The sequence below is a fragment of the Solanum dulcamara genome, chromosome 12, assembly GCF_947179165.1.
Source record: "Solanum dulcamara chromosome 12, daSolDulc1.2, whole genome shotgun sequence".
In the NCBI taxonomy this organism is placed as follows: Eukaryota; Viridiplantae; Streptophyta; class Magnoliopsida; order Solanales; family Solanaceae; genus Solanum; species Solanum dulcamara.
Genome location: NC_077248.1, coordinates 5,965,899 through 5,983,553, shown reverse-complemented (window position 1 = coordinate 5,983,553; position 17,655 = coordinate 5,965,899). Strand labels below are relative to the sequence as shown.

The 17,655-nt window shown below is 34.7% G+C and overlaps 3 protein-coding genes across 3 annotated transcripts; 1 reads left to right on the top strand and 2 right to left on the bottom strand.

The window, feature by feature from the left end:
• The first annotated feature begins 512 nt into the window (after positions 1-512).
• LOC129876826 (OVARIAN TUMOR DOMAIN-containing deubiquitinating enzyme 9-like) lies at positions 513-1,514 on the top strand. Its single transcript, XM_055952314.1, has one exon. It carries the CDS (start codon positions 641-643, stop codon positions 1,283-1,285), a length of 645 nt encoding a protein of 214 aa, XP_055808289.1. The 5' UTR covers positions 513-640; the 3' UTR covers positions 1,286-1,514.
• A 3,505-nt stretch (positions 1,515-5,019) lies between these two features.
• LOC129877591 (subtilisin-like protease SBT3) lies at positions 5,020-7,682 on the bottom strand. Its single transcript, XM_055953115.1, has one exon. It carries the CDS (start codon positions 7,479-7,481, stop codon positions 5,184-5,186), a length of 2,298 nt encoding a protein of 765 aa, XP_055809090.1. The 5' UTR covers positions 7,482-7,682; the 3' UTR covers positions 5,020-5,183.
• Positions 7,683-9,114: 1,432 nt separating this feature from the next.
• On the bottom strand, positions 9,115-11,636 carry LOC129876892 (subtilisin-like protease SBT3). Its single transcript, XM_055952371.1, has one exon. It carries the CDS (start codon positions 11,599-11,601, stop codon positions 9,280-9,282), a length of 2,322 nt encoding a protein of 773 aa, XP_055808346.1. The 5' UTR covers positions 11,602-11,636; the 3' UTR covers positions 9,115-9,279.
• Positions 11,637-17,655: the final 6,019 nt, after the last annotated feature.

Genomic DNA, 17,655 nt, shown 5'->3' with positions numbered 1-17,655 from the left:
GTTTAGGGTGGTTTTGATGTATCTTCTCTTTTAAAAAATATTGAAATTTGTGAGGTTCACTTGAAAAACTCAAATTCAAGTTGAAGTGATTTTTTTTAAAAAATACAACCATACAAGTTTTTCTTGAAAAAGGCAGAAAATTTGTATGTCCAAACGAGTTCTTAGTTTATGAATTTTGAATCGTAATCAATTTTGCTTATTGAGTTCTAGATAAATTATTTATACACATTAAATGAAAATTTAACACAAATACAATGTTTGAAATTTGAAGCAAAACTATGTATTTTGTCAAACTCGAAACTATAATGGTGGTTGATGTACGAGAGTGAATTTTTGAAGTTTTTTTTAAATGGTATAAAATTTTAGAGATTATGATAAAATAAGATGTGTATTTAGGTAATTTTCTCAAAAATAATATAGCCCTCCCTATCGGATAGAAAAATGATTAAGTGGGTATTAATAATTAGCTTTTCCTTTTCCGATTTCTATACTGATTCAAATTAGGTTTTCCTTTTCCTATTCCGATTGAAAGAGGGTTTGTGGTACAAATACGATCTGATTTCAGGCTTGTATTGTTTTATGATTTATTTGTTCAAGTTTTTTCTTTCTTTCTTTCTCCAATTCAAAGGAATTTGACATAATGAGTTGGAATCTCCGCCTTACAGAGGTTTGTCGTATAAACAATGGTGCTTCTCCCGGAAGTAGTACTCAGTATTACCGGGATTTTCCTCAGCTTGGGTATGTTACAATAGATTATAATCATGAGCCTACGCAATATGTTAACAATGACCTAATTGTCCATGAGGAACTATCAGCCAAATCAGATCATCAAAGGCTGATGGAGAGATTGGAATTATACGAATTCGTTGAACAACAAGTTTCTGGAGACGGCAACTGTCAATTCCGCTCAATTTCTGATCAAATTTATGGAAGTAGTGAACATCACAGATTAGTGAGGGAACAAGTTGTTAAACAACTCAAATCGAATAAAGAGTTGTATGAGGGTTATGTTCCAATGGTGGAGTATGATGAATACTTGAATAGAGTGAGCAAGTGTGGTGAATGGGGTGATCATGTAACTTTGCAGGCTGCTGCAGATTCATATGGCGTTAAGATATTTGTCATTACATCATTTAAAGATACCTGCTACATTGAGATTCTTCCACGAAATCGTCGTCATCACAAGATCATTTTTTTGAGCTTTTGTGCTGAATTGCACTACAATTCAATCTATCCTGAAGAAGAGTATCCTGGTGAAGAAACAAGAAAGAATAAAAAATGGTGATGGTGGTGGCCGTCAATAGGGGTGGACATAAATATCCAACAGCCAAACAAACACTCTTTGGTAGCTAGCTTCTTATGGAACAGAGCACACCTATTAGTTTTTTTTTTTTTACACCTTGTAGTTTCTTTCTCCGAGTTAATTATAACACAATTTTGCCAATTTTGGGTCTTCATTCTTTATGTATATATTATTTTCATTTAACTTTTGTAGTTAGTTCTTCTATTATTAATTTATTTATTACATGCAATGCTTTTATGAGAAAAAATAATAATTATTGAGTTGAATTTTTCAATACTTTTTAAAATTAATTTTCATGTTTTATACAATAAATAAAAAGTGTACCCAATATACGTTTTATCAAACCGTATGTGCAACCAATTTATGAGAGGCCAAATATATGAGATGTAGGAGTGCGCATGGTACGTTTTTTGATTTTATAAGAGATAAATATAAAAAAAACACTTAAACTCTTCTCATTTTTTGAGTTTCATATCTAAATTATAAAGAGTGTGAGTTTCATACCTAAACTATTACTTATTAGTTTGAGAAACACACATCTATCTTTTATTCCACTCTCAATGTGTGTACTATACTTTCTCTTTCTTTTAAAAAAATTGTGAAATCACACTCCACATTGACAAAAATAAATAAATAAATTATTAGAATTTAGTTAAACTTAAAGATTAAAGTATTACTATCCCCTCCCAAAAAGAAATTATAAAATAAAATATAAAATATTTTTCTTCTCCCACTCCACCACTTTCTCTCACCATACCCCATCCAATTTTTTTAGTTTTATTTTTATTTTTTAAATTTTCTTTTATAAAAGATTTTTTTTACTTAATCTCCCCCCCCCTCCCCAAATAATAATTTAGATATTATTTTAAAATATTTTATCCCGCCCCACCTAACCCTGCTCTTCCAATTTTTCATCTCGTTTTTTGTTAGATATATACATATGATTTTAGAAAAGTATTTTTTACTTGCCGCAAGACTTTTATTGTTGTCATATTCGGTACGCAAGTAGAAAAAAATATTTTTCAAAAACTATATGTACATATCTAACACAAAATGAAAAACAATGTAAAAAATAATTAATTTTTTTTATGAGCAGAAGGTTAGATGGGGTGGATATAATTTATTTTTTTAAAAAATAAAAATAAAAACATTTTTTAGGAAGGAGTGGGGGAGAAAGTGAGTATGAATTTTTTAAAAATATGATATAAAAAAATAAAAGGACGATGAATTGTCGGGGGGGAGGGGGAGGGGGAAGGGGATGGTGGAGTAGGTGAGAAAAATATTTTTTAAAAATAAATGATTTCTTTTTTTGAGGATAGAAATACTTTAGTCTTTGACTTTACTAATATTAATAGTTTATTTGATTTTTATCAAGGTGAAATATTTTATCCATGTAGAATGCCATGTGGCAAGGTTTTTTTTTTTCAAAAAATGGAGAGAGTGTATTACATACACTACTAAGGTGTGTTTCTCAAGCAAATAAGTGATAGTTTAGATATGAAACTCACATTTTCAATAGTCCAAGTATGAAACTCAAAAAAATAAAATAGTTTAGGTGTGTTTTTGATACTTATCTCATTTTATAAATATAATACCATTACCATTGAAGTAATTTGGTATGGTTCGGAATTTTAAATTCGATTTTGATAATTTGCGGTACGATAAATTGATAATTATAATTTGTTCGGTTTTGACTTATAGACACTCATATAATACAACATCATGACTTCAACCTTTCAAGAAGTATCTCAATTGCATCATACTAACACTTTACATATATTGAGCTATTTTTAAAAGAAAGTACAAACAATTATCTTTTTTAATGAATTACATAAAAAGGACATTTGGATCAAGTTAGAGTAATCAAAGTTCCAATAATTAGCATTGTACTTATACTAATTTATATAGTTGTTAGTATTATAATAATATATAAGAATTATCTATGCAATTATATATTCGGTATGATATTGATATTTCAATTTGTTTTTTATAAGTATCGAATATTTTATCGAATACAACTTTTTTTAAAAATGCATATGAAATACCATATAATATCAAAATTGCGATATTTAAAATTTCAATTTCCGTATAGTAATTAGGTGTCTATCATACCATGCTCATCCCTAATGTGAGGGGTATGTAAAGTGTATGTTGTATGTATGAGGGAATCAAGAGGCAAAAAATATAACTTGTATGTAAGATATTTGTGCCGTCTCTATTGAGAGTTCTTTTTTATATAAAAAAAATGAGGTTAGGGGAAATGGGGGACGAATTACAAGGTGAAAATAGAACCCTCATCAACAAGGTGTGAGTTCAGGTAATCAACCAATTGTGCTACTAAGATTCTCGTTGTCTGTATTGAGAGAGTGCTCACCGCTAGAATTTTTAGATACATAAATACATGTAATTTGTATATTTGATGCAAAATACAAAATGTCTCTATGTTTTGTAATATTTTAAAAGTAACATTACAATAAGGGGGTCAAAACCGCTACATTAGATAATTTTCTCTAAAAGGGATCTCAAGTTAGTGGCTGTAGCAACAACAACAACAATAACTTATACAATATAATTTTACAAGTGGAATTTGAGAAAAGTAGTGTGTACACAACTTTATTTCTACCTTACGAAGGTAGAGAGAGATTATTTCAAGTTTTGGCACGAATTTCTCCTATTCAGGGTAGTCTTTAATATTTGCCCTTATTTCTTATTTAATGCAAATTTGTGAGTCAAAGTACTCTTAATCAGGAGTTCGAGTTCACCCAAACCATCTTCGTCAAAAAATAGATGTGGCAATCTCTACTTTTCTTAGAAACATGTGGCTTTCATATAATGTTAACTAAGAGGAAAGAACATGCTCTATAGAATTGTACTGAAACTTGCAACGATAGCTATTTCAAGATACTGATCTCTCATCAGGTAACTTTTAATCAATAGAAGTCTTTTTTATGCAATAATTTGTTATTTGATAAGGCAAAATTATGCATCAAGTCTCTGCATAATATGCTCTATAGAATTTTCTTGAGACGTATAATCATGAAACGCCAACTGTATGAATGTTAGAACAGATTAATGATCCCTATCTTGATGACTAGTGAGGCTCTCCTTTTAACGTCTATAGGTAAACATAGAAGAGAAAGTTATGTTCTATGTCTTAGTTATCAGCTCATGCTATATACTCGACGACTTGCTGATCAAGTTGACAAACTTACAGATGCCTAATTTCCCCAATGTATTTCCTCTGATTTTATTTGTGTTAGTTTTAGTTTAGAAATTATACAAAAAAAAAAAATTCAAATTGAAGAAGGGAATGGGAAGAGGGATGATTTAGGTGTTGTAATAGTCAGATGCACAGTTAGTGCTTCAAATAAGACCTTAATCTGTCAAGGTACTACTACAGGACTCAGTAAAACATGTTTTCCCCTCTTCAATCCATATGTTTACTGAAGCTAATCAGTTTTCTGTTTTCGTGTAGCTCTGCTTGTAATAGTTCTTTCGAAATTTTTGGGAATACACAGGAATTAAAGCATCTTTAGCACTTTAAATTTTCTAGTTTCCTCGTGTAAAAAAGTTTCTTCCATATACTGGGGCTCTTTACAACAAGCGGATTAGAAATTTCAGTTGTACTAGCACTGCATCTTTAATGCAGCCATAGATTCTGCCGTGAGTTCATTAAGTGGATATACTACTTTATCGTGATATCTGCAACAGATATCTAATGAGCTGAAACATCTGATTGTTTTAGTTCATGTATCAAAATGTTAAACAGCAACAAAGTCATGCTTTATTGACAACTCAAATGCAGCAGTTTCAACTTTAACAGTACTCTCTTGGAGAGTTACAGAATTATAAATGCAACAGTTTTGTCAACTGCAGCATTTCAGGTCCAGGCATCAAGCGCTGGAGCTACTGCTATAGGACTTCTTACGGTGTGATGACCGTTCTCTTCCACCCAAGTGATTGAACCAGATTGTGCTTGGTCATCTGCAATGCCTTTATAATGTATGGTCAGAGTGTAGTCCTGCTTCTGATTTTTCTTCTCAAACACTAAGGTTTGTGGAGAGATAGAAATTGTCGAGTTTTTTGGTGCTATCACTTTTGCTACATACTTAACTGCATTGGATCCAACATTTGTGACTGTCCTCCTGAATTTCTTCTCCAACCAAGTGTAGTTAACATTTGGGCTAAAAAGAGCAATAAATGATGGGTAATTGATATCATCGGATGGATTTGAACAGTTGTGCGTAGCTGATGATCTAGCAATTGTTTTGAATTGCTTTTCTGTGAGATTCATGGAGCAGAGAAGATTAACATAGTCTTGTGGAGTTGCATCATATATCAGGCCTGGATCAACTGCACGGTTTGGATCAACGAGTCCGGCTCCCATAGCTAATGATGTAGCATCCGTGTTATCATCTTCGGTTTTGATGGGTTTTTTAGTATTATCCAAAGGGTTGGCAGTGGTCATCATGGCAGATCGAATAGCTGAAGGACTCCAATCAGGATGTGCTCCTTTAAGCATTGTAGCGATTCCAGCAATGTGAGGAGCAGCCATGGAAGTACCTGATACAAGACGGTAATCACTATCCAAAAATGTATTGACACCAATAACTGTAGCTGAATTGTTTGATGGCCAGGCTGCTAGAATTAACTCTCCTGGTGCTATAATATCTGGCTTTGCAACTTGCAGATAGCTTAGAGAGGGGCCTCTCGAGGAAAATGAAGAAACAACTGGAGCAGGCTTTACATCAGTACGTGTTCCTTGAAAACTGATGCTGACTGTAGGTCTAACACCTTTGGTTGCATAGTCTATCACTTGTTTCCCTTCCTTGGTGCTAATTACAACTCCAGGATTTGGAAAAAAATTGGATGATAATACATCTGGATCATCAGAAATATAGATGGCTCCGCCAAATTTTGACTCTGAGATAGCCGCCATTTGTTCCTCTACTTCTACTGCATTGCTATAACAAATCATAATGCTACGTCCAGAATTAGGGACTTGGGATAATACTTCAGATGAATCACAAGGTGATATACTTTCATTATAAAGGACTGGCAGATCCTTGATGATGGTTTTCACTGGAAACAAGCTAAATCCAGTAATCTTTATGCCATTCCCAAGAGTTAAAGTCCCGTAGAATGATCGATCAGTATTGCATGATGCGACAGTAAAAATCCAAGGGACTCCATTATTTAAAGTTCCCATATCAGGGCCACTATTTCCAGCAGAAGCGGAGACTAAGACACCCTTCATCATGGCACCAAAAGAAGCTATCGCAATAGAATCTTGATACAATGGAATTCTAATGTACCCATAAGAAATAGTCAGTATGTCAACACCATCTGCAACAGCTTGATCCATTGCAGCAATTAAATCAGAAGTGAAGGTTCCTTCTTCAAAGCTAAACTTATACACAGCTATCCTAGCTCGTGGCGCCATACCTCTTGCTGTTCCAGTACCATATCCAAAATATGAAGCTCCTTTAGCAAAATTACCAGCAGCAATGGAGGCAACATGTGTGCCATGACCTCTAGTATCCCTTGCAGAATTCATGGAAATATTCACAGTAGGATCCTTAGCCAAAATCCCCTTATTGAAATAATTAGCCCCAATGATTTTCCTGTTGCACAATGAATAATTAAAATCTGTTCCTGGCTTGCAAATTCCCTTCCACCTTTTTGGAATTTCAGGCAATCCATCATCACGGAAACTTGCAGATTCTGGCCAGACACCAGAGTCAAGTACACCAATGATTACATCTTGACCAAAGCCAGAAACCGGCCACAGACCAGAAGCTGGATTGAGCTTAAGAAACTCATAGGTATGAGTTGTGTGAGCTTCAACAGTCCTATCTATATATGCTGAAAGGAAACCTGCTGATTTCTCGAGGGATTCAAGTTCATCTTTAGACAAAACAGCACTGAATCCATGGATGACATTTTCATAAGAATATAGAAGTTTTGGAACTGGATGGTGGCCATTTTGTGTAGTGGGAACTTCAATCTTGATGGTATCAATAATGGAAGAATGCCAGTTTTGGTGACTAGCAAAGATTTTAGGCATAAAAGAATTGTCTAAATGGACAATGTAAGTAGATCTCTCTGCTGAGGTTCCTAATATTAAAGAAGGGCCAAAAAGAAACCAAGAAAACAGAAGAAAAGGTGCTCCTAACATAGTTTTTTCCTCTGCACTTTGTGTTTTCCTACTATAACAGAGCCTCCTTTAAATATACACCTTAAGAAACAGCCATAGTTGGCTGATTTTTTGATGTAAACAATGCAACTTGATCAATTGGTTAGCTATCATTTTCTAAGACTTTGTTGGTCAGTGTACCTGTGGAGACTTTTGCTAGTCTAACTTATCTGCTTACTGTGTACACACTACACAGGAAGAATGTTGAACCATATTTTTAAGTGATCAATTGAGGTTGGAATATATATCAATTAATACTCATGATTAAGTAACAAATAGTAAATAAAAGACATATACTATATTCTTGTTGCTTTAATGCAGGAAGGGGAGCTTTGGAGTAACAGGTAAATTTGCTGTCATTTGATTAGGAGGTCACGGGTTCAAGCCTTGAAAACAGCCTCTGTCAGAAATACAAGATAAAGCTGCATACAATAAATCCTTGTGGTCGAGCCGTGCGCATAGGAGAAGCTTAGTACACCGGGCTGCCCCTTTTCTTTCTTTAATGCATGCACCAGATAAGGCTACATACAAGTAAAAAGTTTTATTTTACTTTAAATGACCCTACCATATTGTGATTGAGTGGTATGTCACACATCAAAAAATTGACCCCACCATATTGTGATTGATTGGTATGTCCCATATTAAAAATGACCCTACCATATTGTAATTGATTGGGAGGTTCCTACTTTCTAATTGTATGAATCCCCTCTCCCTCCTATTATACACACTCACAAAGACTCTTTTTCTGTTTGTCTGTATACTCAGTATTAGTGGTGTATATGTATTATTTTTGTACTCTCTTTTATATTAGTGAATTGATCATAGGTAGTTCAATTGGTCAAACCACATTAAATTACTCTCGTTTGATATATTTTCTTTGTTATTTCATTTATTGTCTTGTTCAAAATTTGTATTGTTTGTGGAACATCTGAGTATTTCAATCCTACTGTATGAATGTTGATACTGATTAATGGCCCCTATTGCCAATCTTGATGACTGGTGAAGCTCTTTTATTTATCTCTATTGATACAAACCGAGAGAAACTTGTGCTCCATAGTCACATTTGCGGTGTTTCCAGTAACTTCAACTCAATTCTGTTAAGTTGACAAACTTATAGATGTCAGATTTCCTTAACATATCACTCTTATTTTATTTGTATTATTTTCTGTTTAGAATTCATACAACAACAACAACATACACAGTGAAATCCTACTAAGTGAAGTCTGGGGAGAATAGAGTGTATGCAGACCTTACTATGTTTCTGTTGGCGTGTGTACTATTTCTTTCAAACCGGAAAATAATGAAAGAAAACATCACTAGCAGGTTACACTAAAATTTGTTGTTGTCAAGACAAAAGCTATGCATTTAGTCTCTGCATAATATGCTCTGTAGAATTATCTTGTGACATATTATGAATGTTGGGACTGACTGATGACCCCTATTGCTGATCTTGATTTTTAAAATCTCTTAGTAGAAATGGAAGAGAAACTTCTGCTCTATAGTCATACGTATCAATTATACAGATGATAGGACATGGCTAAGGCAGTGCTCTCGAAGGAGATTAGGAGGAGCATGCAACATAATTGCTTGGTAACTTCTATGTAACAACAAAATATTAAAGAGCGACAAAGTCTTGCTTTATTGGTAACACAAGAAAAAAACATTATTCAACAATTACTTCAAACATACAAGTGCTATGCCAGAATACTTCCAGCTACTTTAACAGAACTCTCTTGGGTTTGGGAGAGTTACAAACTTAAAATGTAACAGTTTTGTCAACTCAATCATTTTCGTTCGGGGCATCAAGAGCTGGAGCTACTACTATAGGACTTCTTACGGTGTGATGACCGTTCTCTTCCACCCAAGTGATTGAACCAGATTGTGCTTGGTCGATTGCAATACCTTTGTAACGTATGGTCAGAGTGTAGTCCTGCTTCTGATTTTTTTTCTCAAACACCAAGGTCTGCGGAGAGATAGAAACTGTCGAGTTTTTTGGTGCTTTCACTTTTACTTTGTACTTAGCTGCACCAGGTCCAACATTTGTGACTGTCCTCCTGAATTTCTGCTCCAACCAGGTGAAGTCCCCATTCGGGATATAGAGAGCAATAAATGATGGGTAATTGATATCATCGGATGGATTTGCGCAGTTGTGCTTAGCAAATGATCTAGCAATTGTCTTGAATTGCTTTTCTGTGAGATTCATGGAGCAGAGAAGATTCACGTAGTCTTGTGGAGTTGCATCATATATCAGGCCTGGATCAACTGCACGGTTTGGATCAACGAGTCCGGCTCCCATGGATAAAGATGTAGCAACCCTGGTTTTGCGGTGATCCTTGGTCTTGATGGGTTTTCCAGTATTATCCAAAGGGTTGGCAGTGGTCATCATCGCAGATCGAATAGCTGAAGGACTCCAATCAGGATGTACTCCTTTTAGCATTGCAGCAATTCCGGAAATGTGAGGAGCAGCCATGGAAGTGCCTGAAAGAAGACTGTAATCACTATCCAAATATGTGTCGACACCAATAACTGAAGCTGAAGCGTTCGATGGCCAGGCTGCTAAAATTAACTCCCCTGGTGCCATAATATCTGGCTTTGCAACTCGTAGATAGCTTAGGGAGGGACCTCTCGAGGAAAATGCAGAAACAACTGGAGCAGGCTTAACACCAATACGTGTTTCCTGGAAACTGATGCTGACTTTTGGCTTAGCACTTTTTTTTGCATAGTCCACCACCTTTTCCCATTCCTTGCTACTAATTACAGCTCCAGGATTCGGAAAAAAATTGGATGTCAATACATCCGGATCTAAATAAACATAGATTGCGCCTCCAAATTTTGCCCTTGAGATAGCCTCCATTTGATTAGAGACTGATATGTATTTTTGTGCATGGCTATAACAAATATGGATGCTACTTGCTGCATTAGGGACTTGGGCTAAATCATCAGATGAATCACAAGTAGAGCTTTCATTGTAAACCAAAGCAAAATCCTTGAGGGTGGTCTTCACTGGAAACAAGCTAAATCCAGTAATCTTTAAGACATTACCAAAAGTTAAAGTCCCCGAAAATGATCGGTCAGTACTGCCTGATGCCACAGTGAAGATCCAGGGGACTCCATTGGATAAAGTTCCCATTTCAGGACCATTATTCCCAGCCGAAGCAGAAACTAAGACACCCTTCATCATGGCACCAAAAGAAGCGATTGCAACAGAATCTTCATACAATGGAACTCTGCCCCACCCATAAGAAATTGTTATTATGTCAACACCATCTGCAACAGCTTGGTCCATAGCAGCAAATAAATCAGAAGTGACCGCCCCTTCTTCAAAGCTAAACTTATACACAGCTATCCTAGCTCGTGGCGCCATACCTCTTGCTGTTCCAGGAGCATATCCAAAATATGAAGCTCCTTTAACAAAACTACCCGCAGCAATTGAAGCAACATGAGTGCCATGACCTCTCGTATCCCTTGCAGAATTCATGGAAAGAATAATAGTAGGATCGCTAGCCAAAAGCCCCTTACTGAAATAATTAGCCCCAATGAGTTTCCTGTTGCACAATGAAGAATTGAAATCTGTTCCTGGCTTGCAAATACCTTTCCACTTTTTTGGTATTTCAGATAGTCCATCATCTCTGAAACTAGCAGATTCTGGCCAGACACCGGAGTCAAGTACACCAATGATCACATCTTGACCAAAACCAGAAGCCGGCCATAGCCCAGAAGCAGGATTGAGCTTAAGAAACTCAGGGGAATGTGTAGTGTGAGCTTCAACAGGCCTATCTTTATAAGCTGAAAGAAAGCCTGGCGACTTCTTAAGAGCTTCAAATTCATCTTTAGATAAAACAGCACTGAAGCCATGAAGGACATTGTCATAAGAATAAAGAAGCTTTGGAACTGGATGATAGCCATTTTGTGTTGTGGGAGATTCAATCTTGATGGTATCAATAATGGAAGAATGCCAGTTTTGGTGACTAGCAAAGATTTTAGGCATAAAAGATTTGTCCAAATGGACAATGTAAGTAGACCTCTCTGCTGAGGTTCCTAAAAACAAAGAAAGACACAACAGAAACCAAGAAAACATGAGAAAAGGTACTATTGTCTTCATAGTTGTATCTTTTTATTTGTGTTTTCCTACTATGACATAGCCTTCTTATACACACACTACGTAACAGTAATTGTGGATTAATTTCAAATTTTCAATGGATGGTCCCTTTACTAGTATTATTAGTTTCAGTGGAGCTGTGGTCACTATTGTTAATCGAAATTGAAGTGGACATGCACTACACAAACAGGATTCTTGTACATGCACCAATTTATATTTGAAATGATAGATTGAGCCTATAATATATATTAGAGATAACTGTCAAAAACACATCTAAATTATTCTTTTTTTTGGAGTTTCATACTTAAACTATTACTTATTAGTAAAGACGGAAGAGCTACTTTTTTTGTTTACTTCAAAAAAATTCTTTAAAAAAAGTACTTCATGTTATAAAATAAATTAGCTTGACAAAATTAGGAGAGAGTAGAAGGAAGAAAGAAGAATAGAGGAGAAAACTTCCCGTGTCTTCATATTCTCCATTCTTACACTGAGAAGGGCTATTATATAGCCATAAAATGAATGAAATAACAAGTGGGCAACTTGCCCACTTTAAGTGGGCCCCACTGACAATTGACATTCATTACTTAACACTCTCCCTTGGATGTCTATGTGTAAAGAAAAATTTTAGTGAAAGAATAAATATATATAGTTATCCTGAACATCCATAAATGTTGTGCCTCGTTAAAACCTTACTAGAAAAAATTCAGTGGAAAAAAGTCTAATGAAGGAAAAAGAGTACACACATCTAGTAATACACTTTGATTGTTACCTCATTAAAAACCTTATCCTGAAAACCGAGTGGGAGAAAAACCTTGGTTAAGGAAAAAAGAGTGCAGCGCGTATTTTACTCCTCCTGATGAATACTTTATTTGATATTTTGAAGACGACGCATTCCAATATTATATTTTAGTTTCTCAAAAATTGATATTGGTAATGCATTTGTGAATAAATCTGCACGACTATCACTCAAACGAACTTGTTGTACATCTATATCACCATTCTTCTGTAGATCACGTGTGAAGAATAATTTTGGTGAAATATGTTTCGTTCTGTCTCCTTTTATGAAGCCACCTTTCAACTGAGCTATACACGCGGCATTGTCTTCGTATATAACTGTGGGTACTTTAACATCATTTTTCAGGCCTCATCTTTCTTTGATGAACTGTATCATCGATCTCAACCACACACATTCTCTACTTGCTTCATGGATTGATATTATTTCAGCATGATTTGAAGAAGTAGCAACAATAGATAGCTTTGTAGATCGTCATGATATAACAGTTCCTCCGTGTGTAAATCGATAATATGTTTAAGATCGAGCTTTATGTGGGTCTGATAAATAACCTGCATCTGCATAACCAATAAGGTCTGCACAAACTTTGTTTATATAAAACAAACTCATATCAATAGTACCTTTTAGGTATCACAAACTATACTTGATACGGTTCTAATGCCTTCACATTGGGGATGAACTATACCTTGCCCGAAAATTAACAGAAAATGTTATATCAGGTTTGGTTGCATTAGAAGGATACATAAGTGCACCAATTGCACTGAGATATGGTACTTCAGGACCAAGAAGTTCTCCATCCTCTTCTAGAAGTCGAAATAGATCTTTTTCCACTTCAAGTGATCGAACAACCATTGGAGTACTTAATAGATGTGCTTTGTCCATGTAAAATCTTTTTAAGATTTTCTCAGTGTAGGCATATTGGTGGACAAAGACCCCGTCTACTAAATATTCAATTTGCAGACCTACACAGAGTTTTATCTTTTCAAGAGCTTTCATCTCAAATTCTTTCTTTAGATATTCAATCGCCTTTTGTACCTCTTCAGAGGTTCCAATGAGATTTATGCCATCAACATAAACGGCGAGTATAAAAAACTCTGATTCCATTTTCTTAATAAAAATATATGGACAAATGACATCATTTATATAACCTTCATTTATTAAGTACTCACTAAGACGATTATACCACATACGTCCTGATTATGTCAGACCATATAATGATCTTTGCAATTTCATTAAGTACATCTCCTGAGACTTATTACATGCTTCAGGCAATTTTAATCCTTCTGAATTTTATGTAAATTTCATTATCAAGTGAACCATAAAGGTAAGCTGTAACTACATACATTAGATGCATTTCAAGATTTTTACGTACAGCTAAACTGATAAGATATCGAAAAGTTATTTCATCCATAACAGGTGAATATGTTTCTTCGTAGTTGACCTCGGTTTTTGAGAGAATCCTTGTGCAATAAGGTGTGCCTTGTATCTTACAATTTCATTTCTCTCATTTCGTTTTCGCACAAAAACCCATTTATAGCCAACTAGTTTTACAGCTTCAGGGGTTTGGACTACAAGTCCAAAAATCTCACGTTTAGCAAGTAAGTCTAATTCTGATTGAATTGCCTTTTGTCATTCTGGTCAATCACATTTATGTCGACATTCTTCGACGGATTTAGGCTCAAGACTTTCACTATCTTGCATGAGGTTAAAGGCAACATTATATGCAAAAATATTATTCATCGTAATTTACGATCGATCTAAATTTATCTCATCACCAATAGAACTTATTGAAAGTTCTTCATTCACTTGAGTCTCGAGTTCACTGATTTCTTCAAGAATATCAAGATTACTCAAATATTGACATTCTTTAGGAGGTTCTTGTGTAGTATCATTTTTATTATTTCTCACACTTCTCTTTCTAGGATTTTTATCCTTTGAACCCAATGATCTACCATGCTTCAGGCGTGTTTGGGATTCAGAAGCTATGATACTAGTAGATGGTCATTTTGGGACATCAATTCGGATAGGCATATTCACTGCGGGATATGTGACTTAGTTATCCGTTGCAAATCCTAAATATATCTGACATTTGATTTGCTATTTTCTGTAAGTGGATGGTCTTCTGGACCTCCTGCTCACATTTGCAGGTGCGTGGATCAAAATGAGATAGTGATGAAACTTTCTATGCAATTTCTTTTTCTTTTTTGGATTCCTTTTTCTCTCCCACTAATGGAGGAAAAGTTGTTTCATTAAACCGACAATCTGCAAATAGAGTAGTGCATAAGCCTCCAGTCAACGGTTCAAGGTATCGAATTATGGAGGGTGAGTCAAACTCAACATGCCCAACCTTTATTGGGGACCCATCTTTGAACGTTGTGGTAGTGATACAGGCACATATACCGCACAATCAAAAATTCATAGATGGCTATATTTGGCTCATGACCAAATACTAATTGTGACAGAGAAAATTTATTATAATGTGCCGATCTGAGATGTACAAGTGCTGATGTATGTAAGATAGCATGACCCCAAACAGTAGTTGATAATTTTATTTTCATTAGTAGAGATCGTGCTATCAATTGTAGGAGCTTAACAAATGACTTTGCAATGTCATTTTGAGTATGAACATAAGCAACAGGATGTTCAATTTTTATCCCAATTAATAAGCAATAATCATTAAAAGTTTGGGATGTAAATTCTCCAGCATTATCAAGGCGAATGACCTTAATTGGATAATCTGGGAATTGCGCCCTTAATCTTATTATTTGTGCTAACAACTTCGCAAACGTCAGGTTGTGAGATGATAATAAGCACACATGAGACCATCTAGATGATGCATCTATTAGGACCATAAAATATCTAAACAATTCACTAGATGGATGAATAGGTCCACATATATCTCCATGTATATGCTCTAAAAAGCCAGGAGATTTGATGCCAACCTTGAGGGTCGATGGTCTGGCAATTAATTTGCCTTGATAATAAGCAGCACATGAAAATTCATCATTTGTAAGAATCTTCTGGTTCTTTAACAGATATCCAGTTAAATTTTCAAGAATTCGTTTCATCATTATAGATCCAGGATAACTTATTCGATCATGCCATAGTACAAATATATTTGGATCAGTAAACTTCTGATTTACGATCATATGTGCTTCAACTGCACTAATTTTTGCATAATATAGACCAGATAACAAAGTTGGTAATTTTTCCAAAATATATTTCTGGCCTGAGACACTTTTGGTTATACCAAGGTATTCAATATTCATTTCATTTAGTGTCTCAACATGATATACATTTCTGCGGATATCTTTATAACTTAACAAATTTCTAGGAGATTTAGAAGAGAATAATGCATCTTCTATAACAATTTTTGTCCCTTTAACAGAATTATAGTAGCTCTTCCGGAGCCTTCTATCATTTTTGAATTACCAGAAATTGTAGTAACATTTGTTTTTCTTCTTAGCAAGTTAGAAAAATATTTCCCGTCCTTAAATATAGCATGAGTTGTTCCACTATCAATTACACAAATATCCTCGTGATTGATCATTGATCCAAATAAAATTTGAGGCATATTCATATTTTTCTTCAAAAAGAAATAAAGTAAATATTATAATTAAAACATAGTCCATTACACAAATTTTATTTATTTACACTGATTAGAAAAATACAAACATATCATTTAGTACGGATAAATAAAAAAAATTAAATATTATTAGGCTTATCAATATTCATATTGTCATCTAAAAAATTAAAGAAATCAACTACATCAAGGTGCATAGGCTCAAGAATGCCTGATATAGCTGAATCAGACGTTTTGATGATCGGCAAGTCCGCGACCAGTGCCCCACACCTCCACATCTATGATATATGCTTTCTAAATTTTTCTTGGGTAAATCTTCAGGCTTTTCACTCTTCTTTTTATACTGCTGATCATTTCTCGGTGTCAGCCGAGCATCATGATTATAATTTCTTCTTCGATCACGACCACTACTGGGGTTATGACCTCTTTCTCGTTGGTTATAATTTGACTGATTCACTTCAGGGAGTGGAAAAGAACCAACGACCCGACTATCATGATTTTTCATTAATAGTTCATTGTGGCATTCAACAATAAGAAGGTGAGATAGTAATTCAAAATATTTTTTAAAACCCTTTTCGCGATATTGCTGCTGTAGGAGCATATTTGCGGGTGGAAATGTGCAGTATGTTTTTTCTAGTTTATCTTGCTCAGTGATTTCTTCTCCATATAAATTTAACTGAGCTATAATTCTAAACAAAGATCTTTTTCCACTGGCATAACACTTACATATTTTTTAAAAAAATTACAAAAATGAACAAATATCATGTGTTTCTCTTTTAAATGTGCCACAAAAATCCCAAAAAAGTTTTTCGATTAATCAATTCACCACGACAACCCAATCTCTTCTTTTCTGTAAAAGATTCCATAAATCTTGTCATTACCATTCTTTTGTCCTTCAAAATGTGATACATTAGAAACACATTTTGTATATGGCAATAAAAAAATATTGTCATTGATTGGTATATTAGAGGGGGCATACTTTTCTAAGTAATTATGCATGCCAAGTCATTCATTCCCAACCCTTATCTGCTCTACAAATTTTGTGTGGTGAAGTTATAACAATATAACCGTGATTTGAATTTGAAAAGAATAGTGTACTCGCAAATTTTATCCCGCCGCCTTTGAGGGGTGAAGTTACCTCCACTAAACTAATATCTATCGTCCCTGACTAAATCAAGGGAAGGGGATGTTTGGAAGTTCAATTACTCCAAAAAAATTTAGTTTCAAGTTTATTAATGTGATAGCTGGGGATTATAACTATTGGTGTTTGCGTTAAGCAAATGAACACAAGACATATGTCATTCACATATAAATATTTTAACACTTTATTATGGTTAAAATTAAAAGGATTATGATGTAATAGTAAGTTCAAATGGATTATGATGTGATAGAAATCTCATGTGCCATCCTTCAATCATATAACGATCATTCTGAAAAACACTCCCATCCAATACAGCAAAGGCCTATTTTATCAATCCTACTGTATGAATGTTGATACTGATTAATGGCCCCTATTTCCAATGTTGATGACTGGTGAAACTCTCTTATTAATCTCTATTGATACAAACCGAGAGAAGCTTGTGCTCCATAGTCACATTTGCGGTGTTTCCAGTTACTTCAACTCAATTCTGTTAAGTTGACAAACTTATAGGTGTCAGATTTCCTTAACATATCACTCTTA

What these genes read in the sequence shown, in the direction of transcription:
- LOC129877591 (XM_055953115.1), bottom strand. Translation starts at nt 7,481, where the DNA reads ATGTTAGGAGCACCTTTTCTTCTGTTTTCTTGGTTTCTTTTTGGCCCT.
- LOC129876826 (XM_055952314.1), top strand. Translation starts at nt 641, where the DNA reads ATGAGTTGGAATCTCCGCCTTACAGAGGTTTGTCGTATAAACAATGGT.
- LOC129876892 (XM_055952371.1), bottom strand. Translation starts at nt 11,601, where the DNA reads ATGAAGACAATAGTACCTTTTCTCATGTTTTCTTGGTTTCTGTTGTGT.